The following is a 17,719-nucleotide window of genomic DNA, read 5'->3' as shown; positions in this document are numbered from 1 at the left end:
TTGCATTCCAGAGAACAAAGGGACCCAGAACAAGTTCTGCTACACTCCTCAGCTGTTCTTACTTACTGCATGAGAAGTAGCTTCAAGGGAAACTATCCAATCAGTCTCAGGGCTAGTTGGGCTTACCACAGGTACAAATGCTCCATCAGACACAACCTGTGATGCAAAGAGTGACAGACACTCCGTTGGATTGTTGAGTTACCTACAATCATCACCTGACTTGTCTGGATTACCCCATCACTGGGTATTGTGGGCACTGCAAACAACAACCAGAACAATATCTGGAGATGAGGAGGAGAAAGTAGTGCTTTATAATTGGAACTGTTCTGGGTTAAGATCAGTTCAGTCTCTTCTCTTAGAGCCTGATCAACATGATATTTAAAGAAAGATGTAAGTTCTCTGCATGTTTATGGGTAACTGTTTTTGTAAAGGGTTCTTACCCGGCTTTAATGTGAAGCGGGTAAAGTTCACTGCTGCAGGGTATGGTTGGCACATTTGCCAAAGGATGATTGAGCGTCAGTCTGGAAACAAATATTAAGTTATTCTAAAGTTATTGCAGTCATAGGTTCAGGAAGAAAGAATTCAAAACCAGTTTTCTCACAAAGTCCATCACATTTACAGAGTGTGAGAGCTCTTCCTGTTGCTTGAATGAAGTATCAGCTACTGTTCTTCTTGGGCATAGAATTTGGAGATCAATGGTATAATCAAATTTGGCAGCGTCTGTACTTAGCATGCCACTTCTAGCTCAGTCTTCTTGCCCAGAGTACTTCCTTTCACAAGTTCATTTATGCAGGGTGTCAAAGTCCCATGAATTTTTTGACTTCTTATTGCAGTGCTTGTAAACATGTTCTTCCTGGATGCATGTGATTGGGAAGGAGCAAGGGAGAGCTTTTATAAGACAGAGAGCCAAGGACTGCTTCTACACGAGGGCCTCTTTGCTTTTCTACAATCAGCTTGAAACAAAAGTATAGCTGTGGCTCCACCCTGTGCTTAGTAGAGCACTCCATCCCATTAAAATCCCTCAGTACCTGTCCCCACATAAGTAGATCCTATGGTTGCTCAAGAGTTAGTCCCACCTGGTGCACTGGAGCTAAACTCCTGGCCACTTGCAGTTTCACAAACAATCCCTTATTGTTACCCTCTGCCCTGTGTAAGTAATCTGCTATTAGTTAATATAAATAATTAATTCCAGGGAAAACTCCAGTGGTGGAGCTTTTCAGGTGGCTGCCAGGTACCTTTCCCAGGCATGCAGTGTCACGGTTCTTCAAGCAGCAGCAGCAATGCAGCCATTGTCCTCCCGCCCACTGCCAGGTGTGTTTCTACAGCCACAGCTGACCCCCTCTCACTCCTGCCTGTCTGCCAGCCTCTCCTTTCCAAAGGGCAGCTGTGAGTGTGCCTGTCCTTGTTTTTCTTCCTGAAGGCCAAGAGTGAGCAAGCAAAGGAGAGGTGAAAAGTAGGGAGTGAGGGTTTCAGCCACAGAGTGTGCCTGGGGGTGGGCAGCTGGAGCTGCCTGTGTAGCCAGCAGGGTTCCACTGTCGTAGACAACTTGAAGAAGGGAGAGAAGATCGGATGCACAATTTCCAAAGAGAAGTGGAAATGATAATCAAAAACAAGATGCAGCATCTCCTGCTCTACGCACCATTACCTTGGATAACTGGCAGTGGTGCTTCCACAGCAACATCCTACTCACAGTCATACACTTAATGGGTGTAGACAACATCAAGGTGGATGCCAAGTACATCAAGAAATACTACAACTACAGCAGCCAGGGAGGTGTCAGAAAGGACTCCATGGGAGAACGTTTTCCTTCTCCATTGAAGACCACACCTCTAATACATGTTCCCACCTCTTCTCCTGGTTCCTCATATGTCCTTATCTATTGTACAGAATTGTGCTAGACAAAGCATCCTGCATTCTGATAGCTACATGGTGGCCAAAATGACCATGGTCCACCCATCTTCTAGTGTTTCTCAAAGACCAGTACCTCCACCTTCCACTGTTCAGTGACCAGTCCCAGAGCAACAGGAACATCCTCCATTACAGTACTGTTGTACTGAATTTGATAGTGGGTGAATCCATCCCGAGCTATTTTTCCACCACCTATCTGTTTATGAAGTCCTGCTCAATTTCCTCTAGCTGTCAACCAGAAAATCCAATGCAGCAAAGTAGAGACCCTTCTATGTCTAATCTACTTAGCAACATTTCCCCTCTGACATGGTACTTGTGTGTCAAAGGTACTGGTATACATTCTGCACATACAATGCTCATAACTCAACTATGAGTTCACCTAGCAGAAATCTCTGTCAACTGTATTCAAATTCACAGCCAGTAATTGTTTTCCAGCTTCGTGGTCAAAGGCTTTCTAAAGGGTCTTGCATGGTTGCATCCCCCAGTTTGATTCTCCTCCTCCCCAATATTTGCATGGAGCCTGTCAATGATTGTTTCAAAATTACTAGGGAATCCCATGGTGACATGTGTGACCTTAGACTTCTTTCATTTAAGACTGCTTTCTTAGTAGCCATTACGGTATGTCTACAAAATGGGTTGGTAATCTTTGTGTCCTAAGACTTTACCCTCCATATATGGTATTTCCATCAGAATAAGACAGCCCTTCATCCTGATATCACTATTCTGCCACAAATGGTTTCTGCATCCTACTCTCTTTGGAAATCATGCAACTCATCTTCTTTATCTCTTTTTTTATTGTATTCTGAAGTATTTTCTTATAATGCTGAATCTAACCACGTTCACAAAGTCCTGTGAATTCATTCTGCTCTTTACATCAAACATCCTGTTCCTGCTCTCAGTACCTGCTGCTTTCATTTGAGCACTTGCCAATTCATTAGCCTCCAGCTGGAAATAAATTGTTTGAAAAAGAGGCCAGAGTTTATGACTGATCTATGGATTCATTGAACAACACCAAAAAGGTGCAATTTGTTATCCAGCAGGAGGCTGTGCTACTGTCTGGTGTAGTAATATCTGACTGTAATCCTATGCAAGGTTGCTTGGGAGGAAGTCCCATTGATCTCAGTGGAACTCATGTCTTGACTGAACATGGAGAAGAGTGGGCTGTTTGGTATTTGGCTTTCTTTTATAAGCAAATGGAGTTAATAAGTTAATCTTACAATGGTTAAAGAAGGCCAAGATCAGTTGAAACATTTCTGTTAAACTGGGATAAATCTAAGCCCATTCCCATAAGTCTAAACCCATTCCCATTTCATTGCAAACATTTCTCTTTCAATGATGTCAGTTTAAACAAGGAGGAAAGTAATTAAGTATAAAAGAAATACAAAATAAAAAAAGAGTTTGTTGTTTTCTCAGTGGGACTAGCATGCTCCATTGAAGACTGAAATGATTTGAGGATTATATATAATTTGCGTTAGTAGAAAAGAGCAAAAGTCCAGTAGCTCCTTAAAGACTAACAAAAATATTTTCTGGCAGGTTATGAGCTTTCGTGATCCATCCATTTACCAGATAGACTTTTAATCTGAGCCTTCTCTTTGTCTTCATGTGAAACTCTTAAAACGAGGAAACACGACTCTTTTGGAGCCAACAAATTCTAATCTACACAAAACCTCTGTATTTTGCCATGTGTATTGTGATAGTTGATATGCAGGTTTCTAGATTATTATAATGCAGTGCATTGAGCATTGGATTTCAGTGCAGGAGGTGTGCTCAGCCATTAAGTTTTCTGGTTGCTCTTAGGTGCGTGTTGCTTCACCTCATCTGCTTCTTAGGGTTGCTGTGAGCGTAACAGTATAAGAATTGGAAAAAAGGTGCAGTAACAGCAGTCAGAGCATGAGTTATATGCTGGTTCAAATCTCAGCTCACCCATGAACTCACAGGGCAGGATGCTGTTCTCTCAATCTTATAGTTACAAAGCAAGGATAATAATTCTGACCCACCTTACATGGCTTTTCACTAAGCTGAAGCTCTGGGGAATACAATATATAGTTTACTGGGCCGATGATGTTGATGCATTGCCGAAACAGCCTTGGAATGACAGGCCTTCTGCCAACAGGACAGATGCTGTGTTGGCCTGGGGATGCTGTCCCTAGTTGCCACAATGGAGGGAGCAGCTAGCTGTAGTGATCATCTGAGTGGCAGCTGTAGTTGTGGTAGAGCTTGTGTCGAATGAGTGATGTAGGGGAGAGGGAGTCCTTCCCTAACACAAAAGACATCCCCCTGTTCCCATTGTGGAGTAACATCTAAACTGAACCTGGGGATCGCCCTCCCTTGTCCCCTGGCTAAAAGCTCCACACCAGGGCTTTTGATCTCCAGGGTAGTCAGGAGGATCCAGGCAAGCTGTGTGGTCCTGTGCCTTGAGGGTGATCTGTCTCTGCTCTTTGCATTCTCTAGGATACCAACAAGTTGATGCCACCCTCAGTCTTTGAGGAAGGGAAGGAAAAATGTCCCTATGACCCTAGCCATGGCTACACGGGTCTCATTGTAGGTATGTACTTTCCTTCTCCCCCTTCTTTTCTTTGCAGCCGTTCCCTGGGGTTGACCGAGAGTGGGCCGGGCACAAAGTTTGGTGTGTGTGTGTAGGCACATACATTAAAGATCATCTGATCTCCTTCAATCCTATGCCGAGTTGTTTCTGTTGCTCCAGAAGGTAAGACCAGAACCAACGGGCTGAAATTAAATCAAAAGAGTTTCCATCAAGACATGAAGAAGAATTTTCTAGCAGTTAGAGCGGTTCCTCAATGGAACAGGCTTCCTCAGGAGGTGGTGGTAAGCTCGTCTTCCCTGGAAGTTGTTAAGAGGAGGCTAGATGGTCGTTCTATCAGCAATGCTGATTCTATGACCATGGGCAGATCATGAGAGGGAGGGTACCTTGGCCATCTTCTGGGCATGGAGTAGGGGTCACTGGGACTGTGTGTGTGGGGAGGTAGTTTGGAATTTCCTGCATTGTGCAGGGGGTTGGACTAGATGACCCTGGTGGTCCCTTCCAACTCTATGATTCTATGAGACACCTGATATCTCTCTCTCCCCCGCCCCATGAACCCACTTCCATCTAGCACTTAATTTTGGAGTTCAGAGCAGTGGCAATCTCCCTTTCCATGAAGCACTTGTGTCTCGCTATCTGTGCAGCACAGCTGGTTCTCTCCCATCCAGGCGTGGGTAGAATCCCAAACTGATCAGATGCTGCCCGGCAAAGCATGACAGGGAAGTTCCGGATAATGCTTTGGTTATTCTTCCTGAATTCCCCTGATTGTGTGCAGAAACTGTCATGCGCTGGCACTCAGGGGCATATAATCTCAGGAGTATGTGTTTCTATGTGTGGCTGTTATCGGAAGAGGCTCTTGCCTGTTAGAGTAGGTACAAAAGGATTGGCTCACCGAGGAAGGAGGCCTCCTGCTTAGGCTCAGGGAGAGGGATGTTACTAAGGGAGCAAAACCAGTTGGTGAATCAGCCTTTCCTAACCATACCTCGTTTGCTGCATTGTTTCCCAGATGGCAGTTTATATACAGCAACGCGTTATGAATTTCGCAGCCAGCCAGACATCCGACGCAGCCTGTACCAGCGGATTCTGAAGACCGAAGAATCCCCTTTGCACTGGTTGAACGGTAGGCTCTGTGGATCCCAAAGCCACGTCTCCTGTTCCTTTCGTCTGCCCTTAGCAGGAGATGAAGAGGTCGGCGACTCTGCCCTTATCCAAGCCCATAGCCGCAAACAGAGGGGGGCACATTTGAGAGGGGAATGATTGTGTCGGTTTGAAACAGCAGAGACCGAAATATAAGTCTGATATGCTCTAAGTTACATAATATGTATTAGTTTGAGTTGAGCTATCTTTTAAGTGCCAGGTGCCCAGGCAAGCCCTAGATTCTAGGGTGATCGCTGACTGATATTCCATTTGCACGAGGGAGATTACATCTGTCCAATGCTGTGCTGCTTGACTAAATAATTTTTAAACTTCCAAGAATAAAACCACATCCTCATTAGTGGAGTAATCATGTTTCATCCAGTGACATAGTAGGTTATGGCGAGGCTTCTAAGCAGTGGGAGGAATGGAAATATGTAGAAGTAGAAATGTGGGGTGCTCAATTCTTTCATGGATGGAGCATCTGAAAAGAGTTCAAGTTTTTAGTTTTGGGGGGAGAGAAGGAGAGAAGGAGGGGGACTTGTTAATTGGGTATAGGCCTGCTTATGCCTCTTCCGTCTTTTAGCTCTTATCCCAGCTTTGGGGGGAGATGAAGTTAGTGGGGTTTTTGTTGGTGAATAAAAGGCATTCTGCTCATGCTTAGAGGCACGTGTTCTTTTTCATGTAAGTTGCAACAATGTGGATTGCATTCAACAAAGATACCAGGCTCGGTGAGACTGGGTATTCTCTCCCCAACCCCCCGCCATCCTCCCATGACTGCCAGCTCCCAAGGCAGATTCCCTGCCGCTGAGGAGGCAACCCCGAAATAGTATAAATCTCAGTCAGATTATTTTTGCTGTCTGCTCTGATGTGTGATTGCTTGACATGAAAAAAGGAAAGGAATAAAACACAAAAGATGGAAAGGGACAAAAGACTGTGAAAAGGGCAGATGGAATGAACTGAGTCAGAAAGAGGTTAATCAGTTCAGCAGAAAGAGTTCTTGTGCTGTCTCGCAGCCCTCCCTCCCGCTTCGCTGCCAGGCAATTAGATGAAACACGGATTGCATATATTCCTTTCTGTCTCTGAAAGGACAGAGACGAGAGCTGGAAATTCAGGGAGGGGGGCTGGGGCATTTCTAAAGGAGCACTGCCCCCCTCCCCATACCCTATCTCTGAAGCCATGATATGCAGCTCCTAGGAGAGTGATCTGTTTCAAGGTATTTGCTGTCTGATGCTTTCACTGTCCTTGGTTTGTACAGATGCTGAGTTTGTGGCTTCCATGTTGGTCAGGGAGAGCATGAGCAGCCCTGTGGGGGACGACGACAAGATCTACTACTTCTTCACCGAGCGAGCAGGAGATGAGAGCACCTCTATCTTTGACAAGAACCAGCTGCCCAGGGTGGCCAGGGTGGCCCGAGTGTGTAAGGTAAAGAGAGGGGGCACTTGGGAAGGATTGGAGGTGCTGAAAGGAGCATGATTGTCTTAGGGATTGGAAACATTTTTCCAGCTCTGGCATCAGGGCTGGTGCAACTTGCATCTTCACTGACACTTGTAAGCCCAAGAGAGGCTGGAAGGACAGTAGCTCACTCAAGTGGAGGGACAGTAGCTCATCTTCCAGGACATTCAGCTGCTGATTTAAGAGTAGCAGTTCTCTTACAAAGGGATTTCAAAGGGAGATTGGAAAGAGAGATTGCTGAATTACAGCTAATAATGAAGTTCAAGACAATGCATTCTCCCGGACTGAATAGGGATCTGAGATTCCTGTCTCATTACCAATGCTAATTTCCCCACGCCTACTACCCCTCTGTATATCACACCTAATCAAATCACGCCTGCTAATGTCATTTGCTTTTTACATTTCCATTGCCATTGTGTGTCTAATTCACTGTTCTCTACTTAAGGATAGATGGAATCGGATTCTAGCTGTATCTGAAGAAGTGAGCTGTGGCTCATGAAAGCTCATACCCTGCCAGAAATGTTGTTAGTCTTTAAGGTGCTACTGGACTCTTGCTCTTTTCTACTGCTAGTGACAGACTAACACGGCTACCCATCGTGATTCAAGAGAATGTTTAGTCAGTTGGGGATGGGTTAGGTCATAAAGGCTTTGCCTTGGCCAAGACCAACTAGATTCCAGCCAGTCTTTCTGATACCTGGCCTGTGCAGCGATGGGGCAAAGGGCTGCTTCTGCTCTCACTTTATGGGGATCAGGGAGCCAAATGTGCTTTGATTGGAATGAGCAGAGCCATTCCCTTAAATGGGATTCTGGCTTCAGATCTTGGGTGGTGGGGAGTGATGCAGCTCCACTGAGCAGCCTGGGAGCAGAGCTAGGGGCGTTCCTACTGGCATGGATCCCTCGATGGGGATGCTGCTGAGCCCTGAGCCTCAGCTCAGCCTTGCTGTTCCTGGTGTTTTTGTTTCAGTCCCCTGTAGCCTCCTTATCCCCTCTGCCTGCTGCCAGCCTGTTTTTGTTTTGGTTCTAGACTACAAACACAAGGACTTTGAGAGGGTGTTCCACAAGCTACATTTGTGGTGGAAATAGCCACCAATATCCCTGGTACCCTGTCACTGCACTTATGATGCCCCATTGCATTTTTGGAAAAATATTTTGATGCTGTATTTTTGCAAGGTGCGTGGCTAAACCCTGCTCACTGTTAACCATTTAGCACAATAAACTGCCATAATCCCTGGTGGGTGGATGAAGAAGAACCAGCTGCAAGAGCTAGCACAGTGAAAAAGTGTTGGATTTGGACCAGTGGAGACTTGCCATACAATCCTAACCATATTTGTCTAGAAGTAGGCTTTACTGAGTTCAACAGAATTTACTCCCTAGTAAGCAATCCAAGGGTCAGATTCCTGCTCAGTCATGAAGGTTACAAACCACAAAGTGGCCGCTGGGACATTTGTGAACAGATCTTCCCAGCGTTTGTAAAGGTAAATTCTAGATGTCTCCCCCCGCCTCGAGCCAATTTGGATCAAGGTTGAGGGGGAAGAAACGGGGGAGGGGACAGAAGAAGTTTGGCACTTCCCAACAATGTGGTTCCACTGATCGAAACCAACCTGCTTCCTCGCCTTGATGGTAGTGGTGGTCATTTCATCTAGTTTGACCCTTAGCCTAGCCTAGCCTACCTGTTGTGAAGACAATGTCAGATAGCCCCACATGGGCTCACTGGAGGGAAACAAATGTGGTAATGAAGAATCACGACAGGCTGCAGAATGCTGCAAGGACAAGCTCTGTGCCCCTTCTGTCTGTGATGCCAGAGCAGGAATAGTTCAGAGGGAGATGATACAGGCTTCTGGCTGTGCTAGTGGCAAGGTGCCCTTGGCCCCAGAATAAGCCATCTCTCTCTTGTAATTGCGGCAGTCAGCATGGCAGTGTCTCTCAAAAATCTTTGTGTACAGCAAGAATTGTCAGAGCAGAAGTCCCTGCACTTAGTGTCCTCCAGGTGCGGCCAATTCTGTCCAGGGCTTTGGAGGATGATCTACCTTCCCAATACAGACCACACACTGCCCCCACAACTGCATCCTGGGTGGCTTGAGAGTAAGAATATCTCAAGGGCATCCAAGCAAGCACCAGGCAGACCTGACCAGGCTGGGTGGAATCCATCTTTCAGATCCTCTTGCCAGATGGCTCTTGTTCCATGAGTGCAGAGGACTCTGCTTGTGGCTCTGTGATTCTGCTTCGGTCACGTTGCCTAGTTGAATCTCAGTCCTTGCAACCAGGCAGCAATAGAAAAATCGGAGCAGGCTCAGAGAGGAGCTGGGGAATGTGCTTGGCCACAAGGAGTTTGAGATGGGCACTTGATCACAAGGTTAAGAGATACTTTGATTACTGTTCCCAGGGAGAAAGCCTTGAGAGAGAGAATGAGAGCCGGTGGCAGGAAGTTAAAGCTGGAGGCACTCAGTCGGAAATCAGATTCTTTAAAAAAGCAAATAAACCAGTGAGGGTGTTCAGCACTGCTTTTCTGTAGAGGGGAGCTTTGCTGCTATGGCTCCCTCTCATGTGTCTTTGGCTCAGGGTTTGATTTGTTTTCTCTGATCCTGGAGGCTTCAGCAATGTCTTGGAATGTGAATGGTCTTGTTTGGTGGAGACAGATCCCCCCTTGGACATTGTGCTGGCTTTAGTTACTGCAGGGGAACAGGCAGATTTCCCTGATCTCCACCAGACCCTGGCCTTGCTGGGTTTGTCTCATTGAGAAGCATAAATAGTTATATTCAGAAAGCACCTGGATTAGTGGGCCTAGAGTGATAGAACTATGCAATGTTCATTGGATGCATTTCAGTGTTAGAAAACACTCCTTTAATATAATCTAGCTGCAAAAAACAGCTGCTGGTAAGCATGAGGGGGCCAGGCGATTATGGGCTGCATGCTCTAGCAAGAGCTTTTAACTGTTTCCCCTCCTGCCCATGCATATCCTGTTTCTTCAGTCAAAACTGCCCTCTCCTGGATTGCTTTTAACTCTAATAGGGAGAAATTGCCTTCCCTCTGCCAGGGCTCAAAGAAACCTGGAGGCAGTTTTGAATGGGGAATTGAGAAGTGGAGAGACTGTTCCCTAATCCCACAACCCTAATCCCTATTGGCCCATCCCAGAGTTGCATTTTGAAAATAAATTGCAATTATAAAAAATGATGTTCAACATTCAAACCTCATCAAACATTTCCCCAGACCTGTTAATCTTGGGCTAATGCATAAAGGGGAGGGCAAGCCTCCAGATTCTCAGTGTTATGTGTAATTTGGTCCTAGTGCCTTCATCTGGTAGCCCCATCTGCATCAGATGTTGAGCGCTTACAAGATCCAAAGGGCTTAGAAGTCTCCAATCTCTTTGGGTAAAGCCCAAACTTCATATAAAGAGTAGTCCTGTAAGGAGCAGTCTCAGTATTTTATTTTTATTTTTTTGCCGTCAAGTCACAGCTGACTTACGGTGACCCCTGGTGGGGTTTTCAAGGCAAGAGATGTTTGGAGGTGGTTTGCTATTGTCTGCCTCCATGTCACGACCCTGTTATTCCTTGGAGGTCTCCCATCCAAAGGACTGAGAGGGTGTGACTGGCCCAAGGTCACCCAGCAAGCTTCCATGGCATCAGTGGGGATTTGAACCTGGGTCTCCCAGGTCCTTAACTATTACATCATGCTGGCCCTCTCAGTCTTGGTATAGTCCAAGCCAAAATGAGCACAGAATATTTCCATTCACTGAAGGAATTTGTCTGTGTTTATGCCCCTTTTGGGGGCTTTTGGATTTCTTGACACTTTGTAAGCCTTTCTGTGTATACCCATTCCAGAATGACCTTGGGGGCAAGAAGATCCTCCAGTGGAAATGGACATCCTTCATGAAAGCAAGGCTGGCCTGCTACGTTCCCTACTATGAAGTCCTCAAGGATGTTTATAGTCTGGATGGAGGGGACTGGCAGAATACTGTCTTCTATGCAACATTCACCTTATCAGCACAGTGGTAAGCCAAATACACTTACAGACCATACAGTGGGGTGAAAAAGAGCTGCAGCAATGCAGAGGAATGTCAGAAAAACTATACCTGCCACACACACACACACAGTGGTAAGATACTACAGTGTGTTGAGTGTTGAATTACTGTTGCCGTTCAGGAAAGAGATCTTCTGGGTTGTGCTTGTAAATGAAACAGCTGACTCACCCATTCCATGTTGGACTACCTGAGCTTTTAAGCTGGCTGAGAACCTTGAATCTTTCAACTCACCTGCCCCCAATCGACATCCTTTTTTTAAAAATTGCCTAAGGCTTTTAACTATTTCCTGACTGGGTACTGTGTGTGTGTGGAATTCAGGTTGAGCAAAGGGGACTTTCAGTTTTGGTTGCCCATAAAATCCTCCTTGTCCTTGCAAATATTCTGGCACCCATGACTGATTCATTTTGCTTGAGTTGGTGTTGAGGGCAAGTAACAGATGGGATACTCTGAACACTTGATGAGGGGAAGTCCTCTGTGTGAGCACCTATGGAGCAGATTAATAATAGCAGCATATGCAGGAGATGGCTTTGTGTGTGTGTGTAAATCACCCCAGCACTGTGGCAGGCATCACTTCAAACTTATTGAAGAGAAAAGACTATAGAGTTCACCATGTGGCTGTTAACCATGACAATCATTGTGGTACTCTTTGCTTTAGTGTTTCTGGACCAAGCCCAGGCTGAAGTCTTAGCCAGCCTGTGGTATTTTCTGCTAGTTCATGATACTGTGCATTTTAGAAGAAGAAGAAGAATTGGTTTTTGTATGCCAATTTTCTCTACCTTTTAATGAGAATCAAACCATATTACAATATCCTTCCCTTCCTCCCCCCACAACAGTCACCTTGTGATGTAGGTGAGGCTGAGAGAACTCGAAGAGAACTGTGACTTGCCCAGGGTCACCCAGTTGGCTTCATGTGTAGGACTGGGGAAACCAACCTGGTTCACCAGATTAGAGTCAGCCGCTCATGTGGGCGAGTAAGGAATCAAACCCGGTTCTCCCGATTAGAGGCCACCTCTCTTAACCACTACACCACACTGGCTTTTAAGAAGCTGTCTCCCTGCAAACTACCTGCTTTTGCCTGTAGTCTCTGTCAACATACAAGGTAAATGTTGCCAGTGTTAGGGAAACTGTACCTTAAAGGCAAATGTGTTCACTAGTACTGGCCATTCAGCCACAAAGGACAGTTTGGAATACAAAGTATACATCTTGGCAAAATAGGGAAAGAGTTAAAGCAACTTACCTGGTACAGAAGCTGTGGTTATTGTATGAAAGCGAAGGAGAAAATGCACTGGCTTTGTAGGGCTGAGCAATTGCTCCACAAGATGTCAGGAAATGATGAAGCCTCAAGAATGCAGTGTACCAGCCGATGGCAAACAGCAATGTGATTCATTTGCCACTAGCAACAGCTGCAGTTTTTCACTTCACTGCTCAGCCTACTGTCCTGATTTGGCTTTGTGCTGTTAGGAAACCCAGAGAAGTTTTGTGTGCGTGCAGGAGACAACAACCAAATCCCAAGGACCTGGCTGCACGGTAGCAGGTCTCTCAGGAGCAACACAGAGAAGGCCTGTATAGTGGAACTGAGCACATGAACACATGAAGCTGCCTTATACTGAATCAGACCCTCGGTCCATCAAAGTCAGTATTGTCTACTCTGACTGGCAGCGGCTCTCCAGGGTCTCAGGCAGAAGTCTTTCACATCACCTACTTGCCTAGTCCCTTTAACTGGAGATGCTGGGAATTGAACCTGGTACCTTCTGCATGCCAAGCAGATGCTCTACCACTGAGCCATGGCTTGGGCATCAGTGGGATACCTCCACACAGATAACTTACAGTCCAGTCGGATATTTGGGTGCTGAAAAAACAGACTGTATTCTCCGTGGTAGTAAAAATGTAATAGTTGATGTTTTGCCAGGAGTCCAGTATCCCGTTCTGTGGCCAATTGGGCCACGTAGGTGCTGGTTCAAATTTCACAAGGATTGGCTTGAAGGGATATAGAAGAAGAAGAGTTGGTTTTTATATGCCGACTTTCTCTGCCACTTAAGGGAGAATCAAACCGGCTTATAATCGCCTCCCCTTCCCCTCCCCACAACAGACACCCTGTGAGGTAGGTGGGGCTGAGAGAATGTGACTCGCCCAAAGTCACCCAGCTGGCTTTGTGTGTAAGAGGGGGAAACAAATCCAGTTCACCAGATTAGCCTCAGCCACTCATGTGGAGGAGTGGGGAATCAAACCCAGTTCTCCAGATTAGAGTCCACTGTTACAAACCACCACTCTTAACCACTACACCACGTTGGCTCTCTATATAGAAGGGTGATCAAGAGGCAACAGGATAATCACCATTAACTGGCAGTAAGGACAGAAGCAGACTGCTGGGGAGCAGTTTCAGCAACAGTCAGACTAAGGATCAGGCACCCTACCAACAGGTTCAAACAGATGGGTTGCTACAGAGGTCTGTGTTGTGGGGAAGCCCTGAGGACTCTTCCCTCCAAAGCTCTATGGATCTGGTCCTCTGGACGTGCTGCTGCTCTATGTCCCCTCAACCTTTGGCTTGGTATCTCGCTCACCACCAGAGACTAGAAATATGACATTCCAGAAAAGAGGAGCCATGGCTTGGGCGTACAAGAATGTTTGTACTGGCAGTTGCTCCCCCCTTTATAATTACAATGGACTAATTTTAATATAAACTTTTAAATACAAAAAGCTTTGGAAATTTCTTAAGTGTGTTTTTCATGCTCATTTAATTCTGCAGCCTTGCAGCAGCTACTCCCTCTTAATTTACTTGCTTTTATGCCTCCTCATCAAAGGCTGTGGTCTAGCTCCACCCTCAGTTTTGCCTCAACCTGGTAAGAGATGCCCTTAGTTAAGGCAATAGCTCTTTTAAAGGGGTGGTGCTTTGGAAAGAGCTGATGGAGAAGGTGGGTTGAATGCAAGAACAGAGACTGTTGCTAACCTCCAGATGTAAGAATATCTCAGCCAGAGCCTCACTGTCCACAGCCCCAGATAGATTTTGTGATTGATCCTATGGTCATTTGCACTCTACCCCCTTGGTGTTATTTTCTGTCTTCAACTGTAGACTGTCTCTGGAACAAGAATTGTTTTAGAATAAGAGGTCTGATTGTTCCTAACAATTGTTAAGCATTGTTAGGAACCAACTGATCCATCAACTTAGAATGGGGAATTCTCCTGCAGGCGTCATGGGCTGGTAACACCAGAACTGATCACATTCCCCTGCAACATGATAGGCTTGCTTGAGCTACCTGGATTCCATTTATGAAACCTATTCATTGCTGGAGTTGGAGCAGAGGATGGTCAGATTCTTTGCAGTCCTACAGTGCTGACATATTAGGGTTCATTTATCCAGACCTAGAGGTCCTTAGATAAATGGAAGGCTCTAGCCCCCCGTGATGCTCTTATCCTATATCTTCCAGGAGAAGCATGGAGGTGTCTGCCATCTGCCGATACAACATTTCTGAGATGCAGGCGGCCTTTGAAGGGACTTACATGGAATACCAGGACTCCTCCCGCAAATGGTCCCAGTACAACGGGGAGGTTCCAGAGCCCCGGCCAGGATCAGTAAGTTTTTTTGTTTTGCTTCTCAACCTTATGTGTTACTGCCAAGGAACAAGGTGCTGCTGCAGAGCTTAGAGCTAAAACAGACAACCAAAAACCCTGCTTGATACCTGATATGATATCTTTCTTACTACAAGTAAGGTTTCGAAGGTTTTGAATGCTCCAACATAAAAATACTGTCTGTATGCAGTAAGTTAACTTACTGAGGAGAAGATTCTAGGTTAGCCCCCACCCCCAATCGTACCAGCTTTGTGTATATAATGAAATGTTATAATGGGAGAGCACGCAAAACATTGGATCCTCTACCTGAAGGATGAAAGGACACAGCCCAGTGAGAGGGTTTCTGTTTGTATTTGAGTGTTGAAACTGGGTATGTTAACACACTCAATTCCTCTCCAGTGCATCACAGACCACGCTCGCAAGAGTGGCTACAATTCCTCCCAGGATTTGCCCAACAGTGTTCTGGATTTCATCAAGCTCCATCCCTTGATGTATGAAGAGGTGAAACCTGCAGATGGGGACCCTCTGTTGGTGAAGAAAAATGTAATCTATACCCAGATGGCTGTAGACAGAGTCCGAGCCTTGGATGGGCAAGAGTATGATGTCCTGTTCATGGGAACAGGTAGGTATTGGCCATGTGCCTCCTCATTAATTAGGGGACAAATCACACATCTGCCTGGGAGACTGCAAGTTGTCACCTCACCTCTCGGCCTTCAGTAGAAAGACAGAGGCTTTATAACCACACTTTTCTTCTTTACTTTTAAGCTTTCCAAACTTGTGTGAGTCAGTCTTTAGTGTTATGTTCTTTTTTAACATGAGAAGTAGTTTTGCCCAACAGCCAAAATGGCACATTAGCCACCCAACTCTGCTTTAAGGCTGTTTCACTACCATGGTTTCCTCCATGGAACTTTAGAAATCAGTTTTCTGTTAAGACTCCCTAGCCAAACTCTAGCTAGTGACAACCTTTAATTTGGAACGTAGACTTACTCTTAGATTCACCTACAAGGAACTGTAAAAGTTAGAAGTGGGACTGGATAAGGGAGCAGCATGAACAGTGCCATCCTAAGCAGAGTTACATCCATTGACTTCAGTGGCTTTAACTCTGCTTAGGATTGTAAAACAATCTTACTTTCTTCACTCTACTGCTTTTTGAAACCCTGGCAGTAGATGCGTCTTCCCATCAGCTAGCCAGATCCAGAAGACAACTGGAATCCTGTGCAGTGCTAGATCAACTGACTTTTAACTGCATGACTGAAGACCAGCGATTTTCTTTGCTGTGATTGTTGACATTTACCCTTTTGATCTCTGCTCAGGTAATGGTTGGATTCACAAAGCTGTGGTGGTTGGTTCCATGGTCCATATAATAGAAGAGATGCAAGTCTTTAGGGTCACCCAGCCTGTGGAGAATCTCATCATCTCCAAACGGCAGGTAAAGGTGGCTTCAGACTCCACAGTCTTACCTTTGGATTGGGTGCCTCAATGAACACGTCCTGTTCAAAAGGAATGCATGAATAGGGTGCAGCAAGCAAATGTGATAAATGTGCTCTTGTCAGTTGAAGAACTAACCCCAGGCAAGTTTGGACATCACTACACTTCGCTCAGCTTCTTTTCCCCAGTCCTCCTATGACACGAAGCATCCAGACAAAACTGTAAACAATAAGAAATCCCATCTCCTGACCTCTGCTACAGAGGCAGAGGACACCAGTAAACAGTCTGTGAAAGTATGGTTTACCATTTACCTTTCTTTTAGAAAAAACACACCTAGAATGTAGGTGTGTTTTATGACTTTGTGCACTCTGGCTCCTGCTGTCTCTGCCAATAGAGCAGCTTTTGGTAAAACTGTGCCTTGAGGGCGTTGATTTCGCCCTGCCCTTAGCTAAGGCATTTCCACCTGCTGTGTTCTCCTAGCTGTCCAAAGACTTGAGCTGTAATCTGGCCTTCGCTCAGCAAAAGAGTGTGTTATTTCATGATTCATGTGAGTCACAGCTGGCCTAGAGAAAAAAATGTCCTGTCCCTTTAATAAGGCTTAATGTGTGGACCTGAGTAGTTGAAGCTTTTCAGGCATGGGGGTAAATAACATCCCCTAGCAAATAACATTTTATTAAAAGGACAGGACATTTTCTCCAGGCCAGTTGGCAACCATAAAGAGTCAGCATGCTTGCTGGCTTGAGTTTAGACACACTCCTTCCCAGGCCCTAGATGTCCCCCGTACACTTTCCCAATAAGGGTTGCCATTTTGGTTTGTTTTTCTTGCAGATACTTTGTGCTTTTTAAAAACAGTCTGCAAGCAAAAAGTATGCCTGTTGAATTTTTGTTCCTCTGCAGCCCCATGAGCCAGAGTGGTATAGGGGTTAGCATGTCAGACTAGGAACTAGGAGACCTAAGTTCAAATCCCCACTCTGCCGTGTAAGCTTGCTGGATGATCTTGGGCCGGTCATATACTCTCAGCGTAACCTACCTCACAGGGTTGTTGTGAGGATAAAATGGAGAAGAGGAGAACAGTGTAATCTGCTTTGGGTCTCCATTGGGGAGAAATTCAGGGTATATGTGTGTGTGTATGTGTGTGAAGTGCCACCAAGTTGCAGCTGATTTATAGTGACCCCAGGTAGGGTTTTCAAGGCAAGTGATTAAGCAGAGGTGGTTTGCCCTTGCCTTCCTCTGAAGAGTCTTACTTGCAGATCTCCCTTCCAAGTACTTACCAAGCTTAGCTCCTAAGATCTGACAAGATCGGGCTCTACTATACCATTCCACATCCCAATACATGGTATAAATGAAGTAAATAAATTACCAGCAGACACCATAGTGCCCTTTCTGACGAGGCTCTGAAATTGAAAGACTTAGTGGATGAGTGCTGGGGCTCATGTGAAGGGATTCAGGGTGGGATTGGAGTGGGGCTGTAGCTTAGTGATAGAGCACCAGCTTTGCATGCAGAAAGTCCCAGCTGGTTCAATCTCTGGTTAAAACCATGGGTGGGAAGGTAGGTAATGTGAAAAGATCCCTACCTGGAATGCTGGAGAGCCACTGCCAGGCAGGGTAAACAGTACTGACCTCAGTAGACAATGGTACACATGAACACATGAAGCTGCCTTATACTG

The 17,719-nt window shown here is 45.7% G+C and overlaps 1 protein-coding gene across 1 annotated transcript in view; it reads left to right on the top strand.

Annotated features, from left to right (window-relative positions):
- SEMA4G (semaphorin 4G) overlaps positions 1-17,719 on the top strand; it is a 61,281-nt gene that overhangs the window by 39,388 nt on the left and 4,174 nt on the right. The window contains exons 5-11 of the mRNA XM_056850289.1: positions 4,360-4,453; positions 5,457-5,570; positions 6,843-7,009; positions 10,858-11,027; positions 14,483-14,627; positions 15,024-15,246; positions 15,938-16,053. Coding sequence (XP_056706267.1) covers positions 4,360-4,453; positions 5,457-5,570; positions 6,843-7,009; positions 10,858-11,027; positions 14,483-14,627; positions 15,024-15,246; positions 15,938-16,053 — 1,029 coding nt within the window. The remainder of the gene's footprint in view (positions 1-4,359; positions 4,454-5,456; positions 5,571-6,842; positions 7,010-10,857; positions 11,028-14,482; positions 14,628-15,023; positions 15,247-15,937; positions 16,054-17,719) is intronic.

Source organism: Euleptes europaea, chromosome 5 (genome assembly GCF_029931775.1).
Source record: "Euleptes europaea isolate rEulEur1 chromosome 5, rEulEur1.hap1, whole genome shotgun sequence".
Classification (NCBI taxonomy): Eukaryota; Metazoa; Chordata; class Lepidosauria; order Squamata; family Sphaerodactylidae; genus Euleptes; species Euleptes europaea.
This window is presented reverse-complemented; position numbering and strand designations above follow the sequence as displayed.